The sequence below is a fragment of the Meriones unguiculatus genome, chromosome 1 (genome assembly GCF_030254825.1).
Source record: "Meriones unguiculatus strain TT.TT164.6M chromosome 1, Bangor_MerUng_6.1, whole genome shotgun sequence".
Taxonomy (NCBI): Eukaryota; Metazoa; Chordata; class Mammalia; order Rodentia; family Muridae; genus Meriones; species Meriones unguiculatus.
The window spans coordinates 54,398,642-54,424,972 of NC_083349.1; the positions used below are offsets into that span (position 1 = coordinate 54,398,642).

Genomic DNA, 26,331 nt, shown 5'->3' on the forward strand with positions numbered 1-26,331 from the left:
TACTAGAGTCACTGACCTGGGAATTGGAACTTGGGTTCTAGAACAAGGTTTGATATTGGTCTATTCACTAAGTCCATCCCTCCTCATTCCTAAAATACAAAGCAGGCTTGTACTACACCCTGAAGTCTCTTCTGCCTCTACTCAGCCATAACACTTTGAATTCTGCAAAGAAATAGGGTTTAGCAGAAGCCTCAGCTGGCAAGAGGAGTAGAGATACCAATTCCTCAAGAAATTAAGAGTATTTGAAAGAATCACTGAATTAATGTAGTCCAAAATAACATGTGAACCAATCAATATAACAACTCATTTTCTTTGTCCTGACTAAAGCACTTCCTAAGATTTGAGACTAGGGTTGGCAAGATGGCTCAACAGGTATAGAAAGGTGCTGGTCACCAAGATTAATAAATTAAATTAAATTACAGGAATCCATATGGTGGAAGAAGAGAATGGACTTACATTGTCTTCTGACCTCCATGTTAGTGTTCATGACCCACGTGGTTCCCGAGCAGAGACACACACACAATAAATACATAAATAAATGATTAATAAACAAATGAACAAAAAAAAAAAAAAAAGAAAGATGAGATCACTCAAATACCAAGGCTATGAAAGCAAAAACTTTTCTGACCTCCATTAAAATTAACTGGGTATGTTATTGACCTAGTTAATGAATACTTTGAAAGTCATTGATTGGGCTGAATCAAGATTGAATCACGTTACACAATTATTCAACGTTGGTGAACCCACATGAAGTGGAAATCTTTCACAAAGAGAAGAATGCAAAACATGAGGGACACAGGTTGTAGCTCCAGCTCTACTATACTACCTATCGGTTGTGTATTTTTGGCCAAAGCACTGAATCTCCAAAGTTCAGCTTCTTCCAACCTCAGTATGGGTAAGACGGCTTGAGAGAATCCTAAGGGATATGATGGGTGTGAAAGTTGCCTACAAATTGTTAGGCACCCCAGTAGGATAGGTAATAGAACACTCTGTGTTTGGGGTCTTAACAAAACTTAATTTTCCTGAACTGTGGCTCGAAATTATGATGCTAGTTTTTATTATTTATAACAGCCAAGATATAGAAACAGGGGACAGAGAGGTGGCTCGGTGCTGAGTGCACACTTCTCTTGGAGAGGCCTGGAGTTCGGCTCCTACCACCTATGTCAGGTGGCTTAGTAACCCCTAGAACTTCCAGTGCCAAGAGATCTGAGATTTTCTAGGCCCTACAGGCTCCTGTATTCATGTGCACATGCCAACACACACACACACACACACACACACACACACACACACGCTGAAAAATAATTTTCTTTTAGCTTCCAAAATAAAATTTTATTGCAATAGTAATAGTTCTATTTGGCTACAATTTAGTAACTTTTTAGTAACTTTGTTTTATTTCTTTGATTAACATGCATCCATTTGTTAAATTTTAATGGCAAGTGTGATTCATATTTTAATATTAAGTGGTATTTTAAAAAATGAATTTATTCATCTTACATCCCCATCATAAACCCTCCCTCATCTCCTCCCTGACCCACCCTTCTTCCCTCTTTCCCACTATCCTTGTCTCTTAATCCTCAGGAAGGAGAGGACCCAGTCCCCCTGTCCAGATGTAGTCAATAGACAGCTCAGTCTCCATATAGGTTACCTAGTAAGGGAACCAGGAGCTGCCTCTGATAGGAACTCTGTTTCCTGCTCTTCAGTCACTGCCCCTGAGTAAGGTGGCCTTGTGAGGCCACAGAGGAAAAGGATGCAGGCAGTCTTAAAGAGACTTGATAGTTTGGGGTCAGCTTTTTTTTCAGAAAGCTCCCCGTTTCTGAAAAATAAATCTTAAAAAAAAAGATTAATTAACAACTTAAATGTCCATCATTAGATAAAGATATTGTAGTGTGTATATATACATTGTGGCTTTCATCCTTATTTGGCACAATATGGATGAGCCTGGAAGACAGGTTGAGTGAAAGAAGCCAAACACAGACACAAAAATACCTTCTATGCCGAATTAAAAAAAAAAAAAAAAAAAAAAAGAGTCAAGCAGTGGGCTCTTCATCTTTGCATAACGTCTGTGTGTTACTGTATATATATCTTCATTTCTGACGGTAACAGGTCAAAAAGCAACCAAAGCAGCTGTTGCTTCTGGACTGAAGAACGAGGAAGATATTGAGAGGCTAGGCTCTTCTGCAAAGACTGAGCAAGATGGTGGAATAGTCAGAAATTTGTTCTCTTTTCCCAAGAGAATCATCCATTTGAGCAACTGTCCACATAGGAAAACACTGATGCAAGAGCTTAAAAAAATAAAAAAATTAACAGGTGAGAGACCTCAGCACCCGGGCTTAGCCCAATTATAAGAAAAGTCACACAGAAAAGGGGAGAAAAGACAAGTTTGTGTTATCCCTCTCTAAACCTCAGGTAGCACAGCCTGGAAGTGAGGAATATGTGCAGGGGCTTTGCCTGGGACCCTCAATTAACTGAGAGAGTTCTCCCTCCTGAGGGAATGAAAAGGAGAGATCGTATTTTTGATTTAATCTCCTGAGAACACAGGCCTCACTTTGTCAGTGTAGGGTATATCCTGACTGATGTCTGTGGGTGGTGCCCCTGCCATTTTGCTATCCTGCGCCCTCAGGAGGGGTGAAAAGTAATCTCTGCCCCAAAGGGTTTGTACAATATTTAATGGCAAAAGGTGCATGTATTTACTGAGCTGATTACATGGCTTAACTGGTGATGAATTAATCTAAGGTTATCACAGCACGCTAAAGCAAGTATTATAATGCCAATACATTCCCAGTGATCATCAGTCTAAGAATGCAGAAGTTAGAGAGATCTTTGTATCAAATGATTTACTTCATTATCACTCAGTTTAGATTGCACGTTGGAACTACCTGGGACGTTTTAAAAACAACAACAAAAGAAGCCCCGGGCTAGTTACAGCAGGTTTTCAGGGTGAGGCAGGAGAGAGTGAAGAACAGACTCCGTGTGTGTTTTCCAGCAGGCCAGAGTCCACAAAGATTAAAGCTGATTAGTCACTATGTACCAGAGGCCCATGTGGAAAGGGCGGCTAGCTTTATAAAAACCCTGGACTGCCAGCTCACTGGTGTCTGCCTAAGAAGAGAAGGCTGCATGGATCCTGTCCTGGTCCTGGCGCTCACTCTCTCCTCTCTGCTTCTCCTCTCACTGTGGAGACAGAGCTCAAGGAGAGGGAAGCTCCCTCCTGGCCCCACCCCTCTCCCACTTGTTGGAAACATCCTTCAGATAGATGTGAAGGACGTCAGCAAATCTTTAAAAAAAGTAAGGTTTGTTTGTTTTTTTCCAAATTTCTCCAGTAGGTTACAACAGAAAATTAATCTCTGCTATTATGTATTTTATTGTAAAGGAAACACTCCCATAGGCTCTTATATTTAGCGTCATTGTCAGAAATAGTGGAATGCTATAGTGCGCATAAGTTCTCTCTGCCTGTGCATGTGTGTTTGTGAGTGTGTGTGTGTTGCATGTGTTTGCATGTGTGGCTGAAGGGACCAGAGGTTGAAGCTGAATGTCTTTAATTGCTTCTGCATCTTGTTTGTTTTGAGACTAGTTTGGTCACTGAACCTAGAGCTCAGTGATTGGCTAGTCGGGCTGACTACCAAGTCCCAGGGTTGTCCTGTCTCTGCCTTCCCAGGCCTGGGATTATTGACCCGGAGAACACCCAGCTTTTTATGTGTATGCTGGGATCTGAAGTCCGGTCCTTACGGTTGCACTGCAAGCATTTACCAACTGAGCCATCTCCCCAGACCCAAGGGACTTGAAAAAAAAAAGTAGATTTTTAATTATTAGTCACAAAATTCCCTGAAAAGAGCTTAGCTGGTGATCTTGAAGCAAGTTTAATACCATCTGAAGATCTGTCCAGTGTGGGTTTTGGGGACTGACTGCACAGAAATCCACTAAGCAGGGTTCACATTTGGGCCTAATATTTACTAGCCGTGTAATGCTGAGATAAACTGGAAATCCTCTGGGCTTCAGTCTCTTTAGCTGTAAAATTAATAAACTGTAGCTCAAGGTGTTGGCGCATTGTGATGACCCACGAAGCACTTCCCTCGTCATTACCCGGCAGATGGGAACATTCTGCCTGCGGCAGCTGTAGCAAACAGCATCACTTTTACGTATAAAACCCAGCAACATTTGTAGCTACGTTATAGGAACAAAAAAAGTACCAACAGTATGATGACGTCAGTGGATCTGGTACAACATGCTGTCTACACAGTGACTTTTTTGTTTCTTTTTCAATTTTCTAGTTCTCAAAAGCCTATGGCCCCGTGTTCACTCTGTACTTCGGCATGAAGCCCACTGTGGTGCTTCATGGTTATGAAGCTGTAAAGGAAGCTCTTGTTGACCTAGGAGAGGAATTTTCTGGAAGAGGCAGTTTTCCAATATCTGAGAGGGTTAACAAAGGCCTTGGTAAGTGTGGGTACAAGTGTGTGCATGTGTGAGTTGGGCCTTGGCCATGCAGATGAGTCTTGAAGCGTTCTCAGGCCTCTCTGGGCCGTCCGGATTGTGCCGTGTGCCAGGTCCTCATCTGCCTCCTGACAGTCTCTGTTCCCAATTCTGGTAGGAATCCTTTTCAGCAACGGGAGGAAATGGAAGGAGATCCGGCGTTTCTCCATCATGACCCTGAGGAATTTTGGGATGGGCAAGAGGAGCATTGAGGACCGGGTTCAGGAGGAGGCTCGGTGCCTTGTGGAGGAGCTGAGGAAAACCAAAGGCAGGTGTCGCTTTTGTGTTACTGACCAGCTTGCTTCCTTCTCTAATGAGCCCCATGGCGACAGCACTGGGACAGAACACTTTACATTGAGGGCAAGGCTTGACGATGCTGTGCCAGGGAAGTGATTTGGTACAGAGAGCCAAGGAAGCTTTTGTAGCTGTGTACCTTCCGTGTTTGTTCTCAGTGTCTGTGCATATGAGGTGGGGATAAAAACTCACTAAACTCTATTTTATGCCAAGCTTTACTTTCCGACAATGCCGTACAGACAGAAGGACTGAACATCACTTATCAGACTTAGCAGTGTTTTCCCCCATAGCGTAGTTGTGGGTTGACTATTCTAGAACATTTCACTAGGAAATGTTTGTGAGAGGATGTTACAGAAGTGACCCACTGCTCCATGGAACGTGAGACCATTCCATGCTTTTGCTTAACTGCTCTGGTTTGTAGCTTCAGCCTCCCTGAGGGACATGTGTGGGGTTCTTTAAAGGGCTGTGTCTGCAGTGTGACAGCGCTGTGCACTCGTTCCTTGTCCGTAGGCATCGTTAAGGCCCCTTTCACACTTGTGATTTGCTTCTCAGTTTTTTTGACTATTTAAAGATGTCAGCTGGTGTTATTTAAAATCACTCACTGTGTGCTTTACTCTTTACATATTTTAAGAGTTGTCTACATTACAAAAAAGAAGTTTTAAATTGATTTATTGAACTAAATTTCAAATTTTCTTAATGCTTAACCTTCAACTTCCCTAGTTGTGGGTTTGCTCTATTTCAGTTCTTCTTACATTATTCTCTATCCTTATTTTTGTACTAACTGTGAGTTCTTTTTTCCCCTCTGTATTATATGAGGCTCTGAAATCTTGGGCTTCCCCTCCCAAGGCAAGCTGATTGATAACAATAGCAAATGCTTTCTCCAAAGCATGCTTTTGGCATACAAACCTGTCTATGGCCTTCAACCACCTCCTTTAGTAAATTTCCATGCACCAGGTCCATGTTCTTGCTGTAAATCCATTCAGGGCCAGAGGTGGGATAGTTAGTGACCCTTAAGACCCATGGCTCAGAGGTTTCTGTAAACTTTGCAGTCCTAAACTTACAAAGTCTGCCTTCCTGGCTCAGTAAGGCATTCAAATTCCAACAAAGCCCCTGCTCTCTACTTTTCCTCTGTCACCTGCTTCCAGGCCCGTCCCATGGGAACTATCCTTTCTAGGAGTCTGTTGAAGGTAGCCTGATCAGTGAACCTCACTATATCTGAATGAAAACAAAATTTTGGCTGAATTTTTAAACAATTAGATTTTGAGTTGGAGTATTGATGGAAGTTTTATTCCTACCCTCACCCTTGGCTCCACTCGTCTGTGATGTAGTTGTCACAGTAAATGTGATTTTTAGCTTGGATTCCAAATGGCCTCGGTATTTACATGTCTCTTCAAAATGATGTGGAAAACAAGATTGAGACTCAGACTTTCACTGTGAACCCCCTTCCCCAAATCTCAAATTAATAATTCCAATGGCTATCTATTTCTCTCCTAGGCTAAAACAAAATAAAACAAAACAACTTCTGAACAGTCAGTGTCATGGTGTATTACAACAGAAAGGGGGCCTGGCTTAGGTTTAGTTAACTACTAAATAGGCTTCTTCTGTTGATTTCCCTGTCACTGTGCACAAATATATTTTATAGCTGATGTACATTTGTAGACTTTACATATTAAAATTTATTCATTATTTCATTAGAACCAATTTTGCTGAAATTTGTCCACAAAGTATTCAGTCTGATTTAATTTGCTTTTCTGTAAAGCAATGGAATGGACTACAGCGATGCTCAAATGTAAAACTTTATAGAGGTTGGAGAGAGGGCTCAGTGGTTAATTACATTGGTTGCTCCTGCAGAGGACCTGCTCCGGTTTGGGTCCTAGCACACACACATGATGGTTTGCAACCATCTGTAATTCCAGTTCTAGGGTATCTGATTCCCCTTTCTTACCCCTGATGGAACAGGGCACGCACATAGTGTACATTCATACATGTAGGCAAAACACTTATACACATAAAGTAAAAACTGTTTCTGTCGATGGTTTTGTTATGCAATATCACAGACCTCCACTAGAGGGTGGGCTTGGCCAAACAAATGTTGGATCTGATGGGTGAGCGTAGGTATATTTCCAGAACAGGAAATTCTTGTTAGTTTTCTTTTCAACACTGAAATAAGAAGTAAAGGATACTATTTATTAATTTAACTTTTATGTGATTTAAATTAGAACTGAAAATTTAAAAAAATTATCTTATTTTAGGCAAACAAAGCTATCTTCTAATAACGTGTGTTCATTTTTATGTTTTTAAAAAAATGGTATTGGAGGTTGAATGTAGGGTCTGGCATCTGCTAAGAAAACGCTCAACTACTGAGTTATATCAAATCTTTGATTTCATCTATTTTGAGAGAGGGTCTTTATAACCCCAGGATTGCCTTAAACTCACTGTAGCCCAGGAAGGTTGAGAAATTACGAGCCTCTTGCTTTAGCTTCCTGAGTAGCTAGGATTACTTGCCTGAATCATCAGGTTTATTTTTATTGGTTAAAATAACGTTATATACTATTATTATTGTTATTACTAAAGATTTATTTGCTTATGTATATGGGTGTTTTGTCTGCATGTATGTCTGCGCACCAGAATAGGGAACTGGGTCTCATGGAACTACAGTTATAAATGGTTATAAACTGCCATGTTGGTGTTGGGAATTGAAATCAGTCCTTTTGCAAGAGCAGCCAGTGAGTGAGCTCAACTGCTGAGCTATCTCTCCACCCTCTCAAAGAATATTTTTTGTCTTTTTTTACATTTGCTCTACATAATAACCTGTATTTCCTATAATCTTTCTCATTTTGGTCTTCCTCTCTGCTGTCTAATTGCAATTCCTTCAACTATTTATGTTTAAGATTTTCAGGTTGTTACTTTCTTCCTTCCTATACTAATATTTAATTATTTACAAACTGTTGTAGTAAATAAAAAATGGTGTTGGGGTATATAATGTTTATTATTAGCCCTTAGATTATCACGGCAGTATTGTTTAACCTGCTATCACAAATAATACAGACACCTGTTAGATTTTATAATTGTCTTATTTACCTTGGGCTGGGAAGATATTCCTGAATAACCTCATCATCCATCTCCTAGCCCCCATCCAATGCCATCCACCTTAATCCTCCTCATCTGGTCTACCTTCCACTGATAATCCTGGCACTTGCTTGTATTCTTCATCTGGGCCTTTTCACACCATTATTGGAGTCCTTCCTCCCAGCCCACATGGTTTCTTCTCCACCCTAACTGACCATGGCTTCCTCCTATCTCCTCTCTTTCCATTTGTCTGTTTCCTGTCATTCTCCTGTCCTAAGCCCAGGAAACTTTGTCAGGCCTACCTCATCCTGCCCTGCCCAGGTAGAGGCTGTTTAATCAACCAGTCAGGTATAATGACTTGGGCAGGTTTACGCAACACGGATAGGTTTAACCTGATCTTGAGGGCTAAAATCAGAACAACGCCCAACAACAAGTTTTCCGAGAGAGATGTGGAGGCCCCTGAGAGTACCTCGCAGTGTATCAAAGCAGATGCTGAGACTCATAACTAAACCTTTGGCAGAGTGCAGGGAATCATATGAAAGAAGGGGGAGTTAGTATGACGTGGAGAGGACAGGAGCTCCACAAGGAGCAAATATATCAGGGCACAGGGGTCTTTTCTGAGACTGATGCTCCACCAAGGACCATGAGTGGATATAACCTAGAACCTCTGCTCGGATGAAGCCCGTTTTAGCTCAGTAACCAATTGCTTTCCCATAGTAAGGGGAACAGGGACTATTTCTGACAGGATCTCAATGGCAGGCTCTTTGACTTCCCTACCTCCCAAGAGAAAAATAGCCCTGTTAGGCCACAGAGGATTTTGCAGCCAGTCCTGAAGATACCTGATAAAAGAGGGTCAGATGAAAGGGGAGGAGGTCCTCCCCAACCAATCAGTGGACTTGGAAAGGGGAGGGAGGAGATGAGGGAGGGAAGGAGGGCTTGGGAGGGAATGAGAGAGTGGGATACAGCTGGGATACAGAGTTAATAAAATGTAACTAATAATAAAAAATAAAAATTAAAAAAAGAGACAGAGACAGAGAGAGACAGTTAAAAAAAAGATGTGATTCTGTGTTTATAACTGTTAGGTCTTTAATGTTCTTCCTTCCTTCCTCCTTCCTTCCTTTCTTTCTTTCTTTCTTTCTTTCTTTCTTTCTTTCTTTCTTTCTTTCCTCCTCCTCCTCCTCCTTTTCCTCCTCTTCCTTCTTCAAGACAAGGGTCTTGTTGGGTAGTTCATACTGGTAAGAGTAAGAGAGCTCTCAGCTCTCCTCCTGTACCTCATGAGTGCTGGGATTAAAGGGGGCACCTCCATGCCTAGCACCATTTTAATACCTATTTTGAAAAGTGTCTCTTTCACATTGTTCTTCTTTTGTTTGCCAAAAGAGTCACTTCAGCCCAATTTGAAAACAAAGGCAGTGACACTGACATACTGTTTGGATAAGCAGCCTGAAACAAGGTTAGGAGGAGTTATTAAATCAGGTCTGAGAAAAGCAGCGTGTTGGTTTTCAGTATGCTATAGTTCTGCCTAATAGAGAATTTCTAGGAACTTTCTTTATTTCATTATTTATTTATCTATTTAGAGAAAGGATTTCTCTGTGTTATTGTCCCTGGCTGTCCTGGAACTCACTCTGTAGACCAGGCTGGCCTTGAACTCACAGAGATCTGCCTATTTCTGCCTCCCAAGCTCTGGGATTAAAGGGGCGTACTACCACATATCTGGCTAAGCATGTTCTCTTTTAATAACATTTATTTACTTTTATTTTGTGTGCATTGGTGTTTTTCCTGAATGCATGTTTGTGTCAGATCTTGGAGTTACAGTCAGTTGTGAACTGCCATGTCGGTGCTATGGTTTGAACCTGGGTCCTCTGGAAGAGTGTTTAGTGTCCTTAACTGCTGAGCCATCTCTCCAGCTTGTCTAGAAACATATTAATTTAGCATTTCTAAAGTTACCTTAACATGATGTCAAAGTCTTTTTGTATGTGTACTAACAGTTATTTATAATATTTCCCATTATCCAGGCTCACCCTGTGACCCCACCTTCATCCTGGGCTGTGCTCCCTGCAACGTCATCTGCTCCATTATTTTCCAGAATCGCTTTGATTACAAAGATCAGGATTTTCTTAACTTGCTGGACAAATTTAATGAAAACCTCAGGCTCTTGAGCACACCATGGATACAGGTGACGTCAAAAGGCTTCTTTCCTAATGTCATCTGGCCTCTTTCTTCTGAGAAGGCCCCAGTGTTACATGGACTAAGCTATGGAGTGGATGTTTCCAGATGTTTTAGAGATGTGATGTGCAGCTTCCTTCCTTCCTTCCTTCCTTCCTTCCTTCCTTCCTTCCTTCCTTCCTTCCTCTCTGCTTCCCTCCTTCCATCTCTCTCTTTCTCTCTCCCTTTCTTCTTTTTTTTTCCTATGTATTTTTCAGATTTATGCGTGCACACATGAATGGGTATAGAGGCCAGAGCTGGAGTTAAAGGTGGTTCTGAGCTGCCTGATGTAGGTTCTGGGAACTGAAGTTCAGTTCTTTAAGATGAACATGTTTTCTTAACCGCTGAGCTATATCTCCAGTTGTTGATACAAACAGGTTTTTACTTTTTCCTTTGTATTTTTTTTTTTGTGATCTGTAGGCAGAAAGTGTTTGCTTAGTCACTTTTCAAAACTATATTCTTTGTCATGTTTATTCTCCAAAGTCTCTGTTTCCGTAGCTTCTGATAGAAATTACTTTACTAAGAGTAGCTGCACATTATAGATGACAAAGAAGGTAGAAAATATAGAAAAGAGAAGGAAGGAAGAAGGTGATAAGGTAGAATTACAAAAAAGAAGAAAGGAAAAAAAAAAGCAAAAGCTGACAAGTAGAAAAGACAGGGAGGACAAATTCCCACCAGACTGGTTCCATGCCCAGACATTCAGTGCTAGAGCTCAAGAATTAGCAGGCAGAAAAGCTTAGAACTTTTTCCAGGTCTTTTCTTAGCTTGTGCCTGTCGTAGGTGTACCCTGAGTTTTTTGAAAACACCAATATATGTGGATGATTTGGAGTGGCTTGATCTTTCCTCAGCTCTTCCCATGGTCTTAGTGTTCTGTCAGAAACTTTAATTGTATTTTTCCCTACAGTGGTACTGTGTTGCCTAGTGACATTATAAGGGTATTTGATAGTTTTTACAACTCTTCCACCTGATGAGTTCTGAGTTAGATGAAACACAGACAAATGGTTTGCCTAGTCCTTCAGCTCCCTCCCTTAACCCCAGTTAGGTTAAAGCAGAAAAACAATCTCTTTCCCCAAGAATCAAGGGCCATAGTTCTACATCGTGGAAACAGCGCTTGTTTAAGGATGCCACTAAGACAGGACATAGGTGACCCAAGAGCAAAACAATGCTACAGTGCTTTCCTACCCCACCAATTAAAAAACTCTCAACTTTCCATTGGTTTATGTAAACATCTGAGTATTTTCTATAGTTTTAACAAAGCTGGTTCAGACAGTTTTTGATTTTTTTTTGGTGTGTGTGTGTGTATGTGTGTGTGTATGTGTATGTAGAGCTGTGTGGAGGGATGGGACAAAGAGAAGGTCTCCACATCAGTATCCTCTTGGAATATTATGAATGTCATAAGGCAGCAGAGGACTTTACTCTTCAGAACATAAGACAAATTAAGACAAATGCCTAGAAGATACAGGGCTGGAAGTCAAGCCCCAACCCACAAAACCACCAAGTCCAAGTGGCACTTTGATACTCCCAGAGGCATGCCCAAGCTCTCAATGGCTGTCTAGAGGCTTGAAACCCTTCCATCACCTGGCTTTTTGAAAACAGCAGTGTGTGTGGATGATTTGGAGTGGCCTGATTTTTCAAAGCTACTCTTTACCCAGATCTGGCCATGGGCTTGTGTTCTGCCAGGATCTTTAATTGTATTCTTTTTGACTGGCTTGTCTGCCAACCAAAAATTACAGTAATTTTTAACCCATGACTTAGCAGTGATTTCCTAATTGAGGATATCAAAGGCAGAGATTATTTGGGAACACAGATGTTGCTGGAACCTCTGAGTAGTGGAGGTTCCAAGTTAAGGACTCAGGCTAGCTGAAGCTGAGTCTCCAGCTGAGAAAGCAATCTGAGTCAGGATATAAAGACAATTGGCATCTGGATTGTACTCTCTGTTGGGCTGTCATGTTTAATAACATCACCGTTTATCAAGCTGGCATCCTACTCTGTGTAAAAGATAGTTACATGATTTTATAGGAGTCATTTGACCACTGTTGCGTATAAGTATTTGTCCATAAAATGCTGAGTTGCGTTTCATGATATCTTTGTAACCCTTCCTGGTTATAAAACATGATTGATTTTATTCCTGAGGCCAATTGTTAGTGGTAAAAGTATCAGGGAGTGACTCGGCTCTGCTTCCGGCTGGTGGAACTTCCTTAACCTTTTAGTTTACCTCCTGCAGGAGAGCCATGACCTTCCTGTAGTTCAAGGTGGCAGGTAAAAATAAGAGAGTGGATGTGAAGATATTTTAGCAATGTAAAAATTATTGTATGGTGAAGATGCTTTCTCATCCTTGGTCATGTGATCAGTTTAGTGCAGTCTCTGTCAGCACTTCCCTTTATTCACATCATGCACACTGAGATGTTTCTCAAGTTCACTCCAGTTTTAAAAAATTGATTCTTCTCTCAAAAATTACATCTAAATGACAGTTAGCCCTCCCTCCATTCCTCCTAGCTCCTTCCCACCTAACCTCTCCCACAGATCCACTTCTCTGTTTCCCTTCAGAAAAGAGCAGACCTCCCGGGGATATCAACCAAGCATGGCTTAACCAGTTACGACAAGACTAGGTGCAAATCTTTATATGAAAGCCAGATAAGGCAACCCAGTAGGAGGAAAAGGGTCCCAAGAGCAGGCAAGAGAGTCAGAGCTACCCCACCACTTGCACTGTTGGGAGTTCTACAGAAACACCAAGCTATACAACCATAATGTCTATCCAGAGGATCTAGTTCAGACTGATACAGGCTCGGTGATTGTGGCTTCAGTCTCTGTGAGCCCTTATGAGCCCTGCTTGGTTGATTCTGTAGGCTGTGTTCTTCTAGTGGCTAGCCCCTAAAATCATCCTCCCCCCACCCACAGCAAGGATCCTTTATCTGCCTAATGTTTGTCTGTGTCACCCTAGTTTTTAGCCAAGGTTATAGTACTCATGCCTTTAGTTTAATTAGTGTTTTTTAATCTTTAAGGTCTGCAATACTTTCCCTGCTATTATTGATTACTTCCCCGGAAGTCATAATCAAGTACTTAAGAATTTCAACTATGTAAAAAATTATGTTTTGGAGAAAGTAAAAGAACACCAAGAGTCTTTGGATATGGACAATCCTCGGGACTTCATTGATTGTTTCTTGATCAAAACGGAACAGGTAAAATGTTATTTGTTGGCTTGTATTTTCTGATTTATTGATCATTTCTGTAATTATTAGGAATGTTTAGCTGTTCAGGCAAAAAGCACTTGGTAAACACTGTAAGTACCTACTGTGCGCATGAAACTGGACCAACAACCATGAAGGATTTAAAATTATATTGCTAAATAACTGGAGTATGTGGGTACAGCTTTTAGATACTAAGAATCTGTCTTACTCAGAGAGTCTACACATCAGGTGAAGTAGAAATACAAACAAGTCAGGCAATAGAAACACCCAGCATTGAAAAGGGGGACATTGTTACATCAGAGTGTATGGGAGAATGAGAAGAAACCTGCCAGGCAAGTTTCCTGGATGACCTGAGGTTCGATACAGATTTTCGAGGATTTTCAGTGAGGACCAGTGGAAGAGACTTCACGTGGTCATGATGAAGTGCCCATGTGGTCCCTGGTTAAGTCCATCATGCAGCCATGCGTATGTGAGCAGCACAAATTGTACTTCATGGGTTATGAAAAAAAAAAAACAACCTAACAATAAAAAGAAGACAGGAAGATGAGAGGAGATGGACAGATGGGAGGCAAATCTGGGAGCAATTATGAGGAGGAAAAGGGGTAAATAAGATGACGGTACATTGTATGGCTGAACGAAATTCTCAAAGAATCAATAAAACATTAGATATACTAAAAGAATGGTAAGAGGTGCAGTATGGAAACTGGGTGCTGTACTAAAGGTGTGTAAGTACAAACATGCTCCTTGAACTGAGGTGAGGCAAAGAGCAGAGAAAGCTGAAATGAGCTAGCTGGAGAAGAAAGGCAGTTACTTCACTTCACCACTCCTACCATTAGACAGAGAGGTGAAGCTCATTGGTCAAAACAACAGGAGCAAAGTGCTGACGAGGGGACCTTCAAAGCATCTACAGGGGAGTTTGAGTTGAACTGTTTAGGTCATGTGCTCTACATGGACTATAATGAAGAGGAGGGAACAATTGGAAGAAAGTGGTGGTGGAAGAAGCAAATTACTCCTGTTCTGTGCCTTGTCTGCTGATAGAGGAGAATTATTATTACCGCCAAGATGGATTCCCATAATTCTGGAGAGACTGTTCACCCAACCTAGATTAAGTGAACTCCAAGGCCTCTGTGACTCTCTTACCATACGCTTTTGCTTCAGGGCTGTGTATAATAACTATGTTGCTCTTTGGACCTAAGTGTAGTATCAAAGTCTAGCTGTTTATTGTCTATGGCTTAATACCTTCTCTGTATAACTGTGTGTGTGTTTGTATATGCAGATATATATTTATGTACAGATATGTGCCTGTATGTGGTTTAGAGGCCAACCTTAGGTATTACTTCTTATCACTGGTTTCTCTGAGAGTCACTCATCAACCTGGAAAAATCAGGCCATGCTCCCTGAAGGCCTGTGGACTCATAGTTCCCCTCTTTGCAGCACACACACACACACACACACACACACACACACACACACACACACCTCAGGAAAGATTTATGATCCTGCCAAGTACCTGGGTCTATGCATGGACTTATGTAGACTAAACAAGAGTGAATCATAACCAAATACTCCTGCCAGCCCCCAAACTTGTAAAAGCCAGACCATTCACTAGAGTTTCTGGAGGCTCTTTCTCTTTTCCTTTGGACTCTGTCATATTGTTATGGACTTGTTGCTCATTAACAATATGACAGGAGCCTGAAGGGAGAAAGGAACATGATACCTTCTTCCAGTTTTTAATTAGTTCTTTGAGAGTTTCATACATGTTTTGCCCTTTCTTTCATTTTGTGTGTCTGTACTTCTTATTTCTTTAATTGCTCTGTTATAAGGAAGCTTCTTTCCAGGTTTTAAGGGGGGCCACTTTCCCCTGAAGGCCTTGTCATGCTGCCTCCAAAATGATACGCTGTCCTTTCCAATGCTCTCTCGCCTCAGGATCTGCTTGATCATGACTTCTGTTCCCACAAGTCCCTATATCTTAGTAAAGATCACTTATGAACGGTAATTTATCAGCTCCTTTTTGATTTCTGGTTTCTAACCATACTGTTAATTATGCGTATTTCAGAGCTCCTAATAAGGAAGTTACTATCTAATTAAACTCTTTTGCTGTTAGTTGCAACATCTTTCTGAAAAATTATTTTCATTTTATGGTGTGGATCTTTTTTAAAAAATTATTTATTTTTTATTAATTATAGATTATTCACTTTGCATCCCAGCTGTAGCCCTCTCCCTCATCTCTTCCCTTGGCCACCCTCCCTCGCTCTTCTCCTCCCATACTCCTCCCCCATTCCACTGATAGAGGAGGTCCTCCTCCCCTTCCATCTGAGCCTAGTCTATCAGGTCTCATCAGGACTGGCTGCATTGTTTTCCTCTGTGGCCTGGTAAGGCTGTTTCCCACCCCCCTCCCAGGGGGAGGTGATCAAGGAGCCAGCCACAGAGTTCTTATCAGAGACAATCTCTGTTCCCATTACTAGGGAACCCACTTGGAGACTGAGCTGCCACAGACTACTTCTGAGCAGGGGTTTTAGGTTATCTCCACGAATTGTTCTTGGTTGGAGTATCAGTCTCAGAAAAGACCCTTGTGCCCAGAATTTTTGGTTCTGTTGCTCTCCTTGTGGAGCTTCTGACCCTCTAGGTCTTTCTATCTTCCCCTTCTTTCAAAAGATTCCCTGTACTCTGTCCAAAGTTTGGCTATGAATAGCTTGGATATTAAATGTCTATCAAAGAGCCATGTGCTAAAGACCTGCTTCCCAGCTGAAGATGCTTTTGGGAGGTGACAGAATCTTTAGGAGATAAAGCCTGGCTGGAGGAAGGTAGGAAATTGGACTCTTTCCTCATAGGGGTTATCTTTTCCCCCTCTCTTTGCTTCCTGGCTGTGAGAGGGAAACAGCTCTCTCTGCTTTACCAATTTTTTTTCTCCAGAATAATGTTCTGTCTCCCAGTGTTCCCAGTGTCCCAGGGCCAAACAGTCAGAGACTAAACAGCCAGGTATGAGGAGCAGTGAGTCTTTCTCCTAATAAGTTGGGTTTCTCGGTGTGTTGTCAAAGGTGATGGAAAACTGACTACATTGCTTTCATACACATACATGCACACACAAAAATAAAACTATATAGCTATATATAATATTTCTTTGGGTACCATGTGGTACTTTGATCCATAATATTATGAAGTGGTCAAATCAGGCCAATTGACATAGCTATTGTTTCACATGAGTATCATTTCTTTGTGGTGAGAACATTGATAATTCACAATTTTAACAATTTTGAAGAAAGGGAGATAAAGAGTGGGTAAACCAATAAATTTTTTTTCTGCTGTTCTGTTTAGTTATTGTAGTTTTAGTACTAGATTGTTTAAGTTTCATATCTTTAAGAAAATTGTTTAAGTTTCATAACCCGAGTTTTTTTTTATGCATTGTAATTAAATATGCCAGCAAACCAAAATAATATCCGCATACACCCTAGGAAAAGCACAACCCACAGTCTGAGTTTACCATTGAAAACTTGTTGGCGACCGTAACCGACATGTTTGGAGCGGGAACAGAGACAACAAGTACCACTCTGCGGTATGGAATCTTGCTGCTGCTGAAGCATGCGGACATCACAGGTATGCCTGCAGACACAGGCCAGAGAACCTCAGCATGGATGCTGGGAAGACACTACCTCCACTGGGCTTCTTGAAATTCTTGAAATCACTCTGTCGCTAGCTGTCACATGTACACATGAGGAGGAGATAAAAATGAGACAAGTTTTCACAGTAGCAGAGTGACTGAGAGAAACAAGCCAGTGGTAACAGCCGCAGAAGCACACAGCTCTGATCTTAGTGGCCTTACTCTGATGAGGCATCTGCATTTGATGGGAGGGGTCTGAAGCAGCCACATGTGTCACCAACTGGTATAAGCTGGTACATTGGTTTCCTGACGGATAGAGTGGCATGTATGAGCCACAGTGTATTTTCTTTCACCATTACACAATAATGGAGATTATATACTTTATAAAGAATTTTATATTTAGCTCCCGGTTGGAGGCTGGAGAGTGTAACACCGACATTTGCTAGGCTCTGATGAACACCCTTGTTGGACCAGCTCCAGCACGTAGTCGTGAGTGACACACGTGGAGGAGGGATCAGTGTCAGTGCCAGGATTTCTCATAATGACCCTTCCCCATCCCAGCTTCAGGATAGATAGTAGGTAAGGTGGGTAGGAGGAATCTTAGACTGAGGAGAGACTTGAGTTACAACTGAATGAATTCTAATAACTAAAGTTGTCTCTAGGGTTTGAAACATACTTGAGCATTTGTAACAATTCTAGGCTAGCATCCAATATCAGGAATTTAAATAAACTCTTTAACCTCTTTTCTGTTCAAGAATGCATAGAATATGTAACACAACCACAGCTCCCTTACCTGTGAGAAATATACATAAAATTATACTGATATGAGAATGGGTATATATATATATGATTAAAAACTGTAAGTGTACTGTGGGAAAGAGAAAGTATATGTGTGTGTGAGAGAGAGAGGAGAGAAAGATAGGAGTGTCTGTTTGGATGTTTTGTGTATCTTGTATGTGGTGATAAATAGGCAATTACTCGTCACTTTTAAAAGGAACTGATTGATTAAATAAAACAGAATGAGCTAATGGTGAGATGAAGCTATATTATATAAATGCAGTTTTTTTGGGAGCAGCACGAGAGGGGGAGGGAGAGTATGCTGGGGTGGGGGGAAGAAAGGTGGGGGAAGAGGGAAAGAGAGCAGGAAGTGGGGAAAGGGGGAAAAGGGAGAAAGGGCAGGAGAAACCAAGATGGATTACATAGTGAAGGGCCTCAGGGAGAGAAGAAGCTCTGCCCACAGGTAGAGGGCAGGGAATGCCAGCCACACCCTGCAACAGTTAGGGACCTAACAGGAACTTTGAGAAACTGTTTACAAATAGTATAGTAAAACAATAGACATGCCCATTACCTCTGAATATGAACATAATTGCCTAAGACACTTAAATGATGTTTCAAAGTGAGTGCCTCTAACATATGAGGAAAATACATAGAATCATCGGGAACTTTTAGATAAGAACACACACCATATACACACAAACACGTACACACACCGATCTGTCAGGAGAATTCAATTATTACCTTATGATAATTTGATATGATACTAATTCTTATTTTCTGGTTTTTGTCTTTTCAGGGGTATTTATTTCCTAGTTCATAATTTTAAGATAGCTATATAGTAAAGCATTTTATCATTCTTTTTTTCACTTTTTATTTTTTTATATTAGTTCATTTATTTTACATCCCGAGGGAGGGTGCCCCTCCCAGTCCCTCCCCCACTTTAATCATTCTATGTGCATCATTCTAGGTTATCCTGTATGCTAATATGTAGACGTACTGTCTGCTTAATGAATGCCTAGGGTTTAGGTGTTGTACTTTCCTGCGGTGTTCCAAGTCTTGAAGTGCTTAGGGCCTATGATGCCGTTGGGACCCTTTCATCGTGCCCCATGTAGCACTGACTTGCTGTGGCAGTTGTGCCACTTTCCTTGCATCACATCTTTTTCCACTTTGTCTTACCAGCTAAAGTCCAGGAAGAGATTGACCGTGTGGTGGGCAGACAGCGCAGACCCTGCATGCAGGACAGGAGCCACATGCCCTACACAGATGCTGTGATACATGAGATCCAGAGATACATTGACCTCATCCCCATGAACCTGCCTCATTCAGTGACCCAGGATGTAAAATTCAGAGACTACTTCATCCCCAAGGTAGGCTTGTTTCACACTGCAACTCGGTGCTGATGGAGTTCTTAAATTCACACTGTGGTTCCCACTGTGGCTGCAAATATATAAAAGAATAATTTAAAGTAGAAATATGCGGACGTGTTTTAAAAAGAAAAGTATAGCTCTCTAAGATCATACACTTAGAAACATGGAAGATCCAACTTTTCATTAAAGATTACTAGCTTGATTTTTGTTGCTGTGCCGAGCACCGTGATGAAAGGCAACTTAGGAAGGAAAGGATTTATTTATTCTTACAGGTCATAGTTCATCTTTGAGGAAAGTCAGGTCAGAAACTCTACCAGGGCAGGAACTTAAAGCAGAAGCCACGGAGAAATGCTGCTTACTGGCGTGCTTTCCCTGGCTAGTATTCAGAAAGCTTTATTATACAAGACAGCCTCACTCTTCTGGTTCCACTGGCAGTGAGATGGGCCCCGTCACGTCATTCATCAGTCAAGACAACGTGCCACAGCCATAGTAATGGGCCAATCTAATCAAGACAATTTTTCAGTGGAAGTTCCCTCTTATAACTGGACTGTGTTAAACTGCTAGCTGAAGTAACTATGAGAATATCTGTACTTAAAAGTATGTAAGTGGATATACAAGTGTGTTTTGATATATCATATGCATATGGGATATAAAGATGTGTCTAGAACCATATGTTAGTTTAGCAGATCTATCACATTTAACACCTACTTTAATGTGTATATCCAAGACTAAGACTTCCAGCTAGAAATTGGTAAGCACACTCACATTGAAGAAATTATCAATATACTGATATTATCCTCCTTATAGCTTATGATTACGTTTTCTGGTTATACCAAGATATCTTTTACAGATTTTGTGGGAGAACTTCTCATAGTGCGATAAAGGTGTAAGTCTACAGTTTGGTTCTCCAAAACTGAGAACATTTCCTTTAAAAATATTGTTTTTGGTACAGCAGTTGTTTTGAAGAATCAAAGGTGCTTATCCTGTGAATGTTCCTCTGTCCAGTTTTGTGTGGAGGTTTTTTTGGATATTAAAATCTAAATGCATATTTTAAGCAAGGACATTAAGCAGGTGATGCTCAATTGATGGCCCCTTCATCAAATTGTGGCCCTAGATACGCTGTGGTCCCATTGTTGATAACACTAAGAATCATCTTTCCTAACAGAGTGTTTTCAGGTCCTCTGTTGCTGAGGTTCTGTTTTCCACACTAAAACAAACAAACAACCCATTAACCCAAAATCCTACAGCATGGAATTTAATCTCTGAATAAATTATTTTCCAAATAATTTATCAATAGTTTTACTTTGATAATCCTTGTCTGAGCATCCTGTTTAAAAAAATAGCACACCAACAGCTTTTAAGTTAATAATTTTAAAGATGAATATAATTTTTGATAATTTCTTACATGCCTATAATGTAACCTGACCACACTCACCCTCTCTTTCCTTTTTTACCTGACCTCCACCAAACCTCTTCTAATAGTTTCCCTTCCCACCCTCATATCTTTTTGTTTCTTGTTTTGTTTTATGATCTACTGGGTTTAACAAGGGCCTTCATCATTTGCATGGGTGTGGAACTATACTGTGGAGCTCCAGCCACTCTTAGGACAACTAATTAATCATTTCCTGTACTGATAACCCTGAACTGTGAAATGATGGTGGTTCTCATTTTTTCACCCCCCCCTTGTACTTTTTTTTAACTTTTTTAACTTTTTTATTAATTACACTTTATTCATTTTGTATCCCCCCATAAGTCCCCCCTCCCCTCCCAATCCCACCCTCCCTCCCCTTTCTGCATGCATGCCCCTCCCCAAGTCTACTGATAGGGGAGGTTCTCCTCTCCTTCTTTCTGATCTTAGTCTATCAGTTCTCATCAAAAGTGGCTGCATTGTCCTCTACGGTGGCCTGGTAAGGCTGCTCCCCCCTCAGGGGGAGGTGATCAAAGAGCAGGCCAATCACATTATGTCAGAGGCAGTCCCTCTTCCCATTACTATGTAACCCACTTTGACACTGAACTGCCATGGGTTACATCTGTGCAGGGGTTCTAGGTTATCTCCATGAATAGTCCTTGGTTGGAGTATGAGTCTCTGGGAAGTTCCCTGTGTTCAAATTTTCTTGTTCTGTTCCTCTCCTTGTGGAGTTCCTGTTCTCTCCAGGTCTTGCTATTTCCCACTTTTTACATAAGATTCCATTCACTCTGCCCGACAGTTGGCCATCAGGCTTAGCATCTGCTTTGATAGTCTGAAGGGCAGAGGCTTTCAGAGGCCCTCTGTGGTAGGTTCCTAGGTTGTTTCCTGTTTTCTTCTTCTGGCTTTCAGAGGCCCTCTGTGGTAGGTTCCTAGGTTGTGATGATAAGGTTCCCCAAGGTTTGAATGATAAGAAACATATAGCATATATCAATGACAAGTGTTCAATAAGTGATAGTGTGCCTGTCGATAGTAGAATCGAAGTTGTCACTAATGAGATCAGATCTTCATTTAACAGAAGCATAACCAAAGGACTTTAGAATTTTAGGATTCTCTTTTGTGTACTTGAACGAACTTTGGGTATATACCTAGCAGTGGTATAGCTGGGTCTTGAGGAAGCACTATTTCTAATTGTCTTAGAAAGCGCCAGATAGCTTTCCAGAGTGGTTGTACCAGTTTACATTCCCACCAGCAGTGGAGGAGGGTTCCCCTTTCTCCACAACCTCTCCAGCATGTGTTGTTGCTTGAGTTTTTCATCTTGGCCATTCTGATGGGTGTAAGGTGATATCTCAGGGTCGTTTTGATTTGCATTTCCCTGATGGCTAATGAGGATGAGCATTTCTTTAAGTGTTTTTCTGCCATTCGATATTCCTCTGTCGAGAATTCTCTGTTTAGCTCTGTTCCCCATTTTTTAATTGGATTACTTGGTTTGCTACTTTTCAGCTTCTTTAGTTCTTTGTATATACTGGATATTAGTCCTCTGTCAGATAAAGGGTTAGTGAAGATTCTTTCCCAATCTGTAGGCAGTCGTTTTGTTTTGATGACGGTGTCCTTTGCTTTACAGAAACTTTTCAGTTTCATGAGGTCCCATTTATTGATTGTTGCTCTTAGAGCCTGGGTTGTTGGTGTTCTGTTCAGGAAGTTGTCTCCTGTGCCAATGAGTTCTAGGCTGTTCCCTACCTTTTTTTCCAATTGATTTAGGGTATCTAGTTTTATGTTGAGGTCCTTGATCCACTTTGACTTTAGTTTTGTGCAGGGTGATAAATATGGATCTATTTTCATTTTTCTGCATGTAGACATCCAGTTGGTCCAGCACCATTTGTTGAAGATGCTGTCATTTTTCCATTGAATGGATTTGGCTTCTTTGTCAAATATCGAGTATTCATAGGTGTGTGGATTTATTTCTGGGTCTTCTATCTGGTTCCATTGATCCTCCTTTCTGTTTCTATGCCAATACTGTGCAGTTTTTATTACTGTTGCCCTGTAGTACAGCTTGAGATCAGGGACAGAACCTGGAAACAACCCAGATGTCCATCAACAGAGGAATGGGTACAGAAATTGTGGTATTTTTACACAATGGAATACTACTCAGCAATCAAACAGGAGTAAATTATGAAATTTGCAGGCAAATGGTGGGATCTAGAAAAGATCATTCTGAGTGAAATATCCCAGAAGGAGAAAGACAAACATGGGATATACTCACTTATATAGACCTATAAGATATGATAAACATAATGAAATCTATACACCTAAAAAAGATAATCAATTGAGCGGACATGGGGTAAGATGATCAATCCTCATTTAGAAAGACAGATGGGATGTGCATTGAACGTATGACAGGAGTCTACTGAGCGCATCTGAAAGACTGTAACTAGCAGTGTTTTCAAAGCAAAGACTCATGACCAAACCTTTGGCAGAGTACAGGGAATCATAAGAAAGAAGGGGAGTTAGTCTGATGGGGAAAGGATAGGAGCTCCACAAGGACCAAATATATCTGGGCACAGGGTCTTTTCTGAGACTGACATTCAACCAAGGACCATGTATGGATATAACCTAGAACCTCCACTCAGATGTAGCCTGTGGTAGCTCAGTAACCAATTGGTTTCCCAAAGTGAGGGGAACAAGGACTATTTCTAATAGGAACTCAATGACTGGCTCTTTGGTCTCCCCACCCCTGAAGGGAGGAGCAGTCCTGTTAGGCCACAGAGGAGGGTTTTGCAGCCAGTCCTGAAGATACCTGATAAAACAGGATCAGATGAATGGAAAGGAGGTCCCCCCTATCAGTGGACTTGGAAAGGGGCACGGTGGAGATGAGGGAGGGAGGGACTGGGAGGGAATGAGGGATGGGGACACGGCTGGGATACAGAGTTAATAAAATGTAACTGATAAAAAAAATAATAATAATAAAATAAAAAAAAAGAATTTTAGGATTCTCCTGACTTTTCAAGAATGAACACAGACTTCCATCTACAACCATAGCCAATGTGAGTTGAACGAGAATAGAAGTGATAAATACAACAGTGGTGACGACAGACTTTAGGGTCTAACATTCATCCTAGCTAGGGCAGGTTCGGAAGTTTTTGTACCAAAGCCTCAAGTACTCAATCCTTCAGCTGCTAATGGTGTTCAAAGTAGAAAAGCTGTTACTACTGGTATCACACTAATCCCATCAATTTTGTGTCTTCTTAAAAACAACCCAACATTGAGTCCAGTCAGTTTGCATATACTTATGGATATGTAGCCGTCCACTGGCATGTAGTTGAGCTGCCAGGGCTCACACTCTTAAAGAAAACTTACTCTCCTTCCCAGCCTTCATCAGAGAAGCGTTGTTTGCAGTAGATGGATGGGAATCAACACAGAGACTTACAACTGATCAAGATACAGAGAATAAGAGACCCCCGAATGCTCAGCCCTAAATGGGATATCGATATGACACTTCCTTCCTTCAATGCTAAAGGATCATTGTGGAAGAAGGGGCAGAAAGCCTGTAAGAATAGGAAGTGGTAGATGCAGACAAGGAAACAGTATCTTCAGTTTCTGCTTGTAGAGGGACACAGACAGATATTTATACATATGAACTTACAGCAGCTGTGCCATGCATGAAATATGAACAAGCCAGAACATGGAGAGCAGAGGTGGGCATGAAGTTTCACCCCTAGTTGAGGAGCTACTGCCAGTTCATCTCTCTTTGTATTTGGTCAATGTGTAAGTGTCACTGCTTTTCTTTGGATCCAGTATTTTTGTCCATAAGTCAGATTGGTCTAGGTGAGTTCCTTTAATCCTTACCATTCAGTTTTCATTATTGGCTGTTTCCAGGGTACTACTGTAATAACATCTCTGACATCCATGCTGCATGATGACAAAGAATTCCCCAACCCAGACAAGTTTGACCCTGGTCACTTTCTGGATGAGAGTGGCAACTTTAAGAAGAGTGACTACTTTGTGCCTTTCTCAGCAGGTAACAGAAATTCATTTCCATTTGTGCTTTGGAGGACATAATGGGATTTTAGGACCAGGTGCAATTTCTATGGTGATTTTGCTAGGACTGGTAGATTTGCTTTTCTTATGTCATAAGAACTACCACTTTAATAACTATAATTCCTCTTTATTGTACTGTATTAGTGAGCATTTCAGAGTTGAGCACAGTTTTTTTCAAGTTAAGAAAGCAGACTATAATTATTGATTGAATTTGGTCTCTGGATACAACCCCAGCTGCCCAGCAGCTCCTTTTAGAAGCTAACACCATTTACACTTCTCTCTGCCATGAGAAAGGTATCTATGCTCACATTCTGAGTATCTCCTCTGTGGCATCTTTCTCTTTCCAGACATTCCCTGGGAATGAAAGTGCCCGAGAGACTATACCAGGTTCTGCAGAGACTCACTTCTGAGTTAGGGCAGCTGGCGAGTCAGCAGGGCACTGCTGTCCAGTTGGATTAGTTCTGTGAGAGAGGTATTCAGATGGGAAGTTGCTCACATCTTGTTCTTTCATATCTGAACAGCATTACTCTAAAAGGTCAGAGAAAAGTTGGTTGGCTCATAGGGATTAAGAAGGAAGAAAGAAGTAAGAAGGAAGTAAGGAGTAAGAAGGAAGTAAGAAAAAAAGAGGAGGCAGGGAACTGTACCAAGAAAACAAAGTACAAGAGGGGACTTTTTTTTATGTATATGCATGAGGTCAGAACCTCTTGAGTAAATGTAGGCATACAGAGAGAGAGAGAGAGAGAGACCCTGTGCTTGTAAAGGGACACTGTACAGTGATTTCAGAGCCCTAGAGTTTCCTTTACTTATGATCCTCCATTTTGAATGTTCAATATCACTTCTCCATTATGTGTGCTGAGTCTCTGGGCATGGAGTGACTTTTACCTTCTGCTGTAGGGTTTGATTCTTATGTTGGTCTTGGGACGGCACAAATCAAGATGTGTATACAGAGCACTTCTTTTTAAGGAACTCGGTCTTTTGGCAAGGAGGGAAAAGATAAGAAAGAATAGAACCCAAGCAATCTCTGCTATGTAGAATCATGCATACTATGAGGAAACTCTCAGCGGGTAAAATGCTACTGAGGTCACAAGGATAATAAAAAGGAAAGGTGCTAGGTCCTGAGGGAGTGCCAGACCAGTGCTTCGTCAAACGGACAGCTTGAAGCTTCCAACTTCATGGTGTCGGGGACTGGTGAAGGGAACTGAGAAGATGTGCATGTCTTCCACACACATGTCTAACAGCTTCATCGACTAGTGTCTAATCTCAACGACGATTCAGCACAATTCACAGGTGATTCAGGAACAAATCTCTATTTTTGCTATTTCAGGAAAGCGGATGTGTGCAGGAGAAGGCCTGGCTCGCATGGAACTGTTTTTGTTCTTCACCACCATTTTACAGAACTTTAACCTGAAGCCTCTGGTTGATGTAAAGGACATCGATACCACACCCATTACCAATGGGTTTGGCCATGTGCCCCCTTTGTACCAGGCTCGCTTTATTCCAGTGTAAAGGGAAGATTCCCTGTGCTTTCATTGGCAACTTCTCCTCTTGCAGGGTGCTGTCTCCTTCGTTCTTGGTACTATAGTTGCTTTCTCTCACATTTCCCCACTCCCTTGAAATCCAGTGAACATCAAACCTCATTAAACGGAGTTTTCTGAGTCAATACACAGTTCCATATTTTGTGGCACTCCCAGCAGTACTTACATAGTAAGCGCTAATACCTATATGCTCAGTTAATATCAATACTGTGTTTTCACTGTAAAGCAGCAAAATCATGAGAATATGACAATTCAGAGCCATCTGCCCCTGCATGTGCTAAACAAAAACTAATTTCTGGGCCAGTTCTCAGACTCTCTTTTTATTGGTATAATACTGGGAAGAAGTAAAGGAAATAAAGTCTCAAGAAGCCACATTTGTTTTCATAAAGAT

At 41.3% G+C, this 26,331-nt stretch overlaps 1 protein-coding gene across 2 annotated transcripts; it reads left to right on the plus strand.

Annotated features, from left to right (window-relative positions):
- Positions 1–2,113: 2,113 nt before the first annotated feature.
- LOC110563989 (cytochrome P450 2C11) lies at positions 2,114–26,065 on the plus strand. 2 transcript variants are annotated; one of them, XM_060389052.1, is made up of 10 exons: positions 2,116–2,310; positions 2,987–3,285; positions 4,269–4,431; positions 4,586–4,735; positions 9,843–10,003; positions 13,035–13,211; positions 16,673–16,814; positions 18,775–18,962; positions 24,244–24,385; positions 25,730–26,065. In XM_060389052.1, the coding sequence occupies exons 1-10, from the start codon at positions 2,277–2,279 to the stop codon at positions 25,909–25,911; spliced, it is 1,638 nt and encodes a 545-aa protein (XP_060245035.1). In that variant the 5' UTR covers positions 2,116–2,276; the 3' UTR covers positions 25,912–26,065. The 2 variants fall into 2 exon arrangements, with proteins under 2 accessions (XP_060245042.1, XP_060245035.1); XM_060389059.1 differs by lacking the exon at positions 4,586–4,735 and having other exon boundaries at positions 2,114–2,310.
- The last annotated feature ends 266 nt before the right edge of the window (positions 26,066–26,331 follow it).

Excerpts from the sequence above, each read along its gene's own strand:
- LOC110563989 (XM_060389052.1), top strand. The coding sequence starts at position 2,277 with ATGCAAGAGCTTAAAAAAATAAAAAAATTAACAG. Across the intron at positions 3,286-4,268 it reads TCAGCAAATCTTTAAAAAAA|TTCTCAAAAGCCTATGGCCC; the intron begins GTAAGGTTTGTT and ends TCAATTTTCTAG. Across the intron at positions 24,386-25,729 it reads CTTTGTGCCTTTCTCAGCAG|GAAAGCGGATGTGTGCAGGA; the intron begins GTAACAGAAATT and ends TTGCTATTTCAG.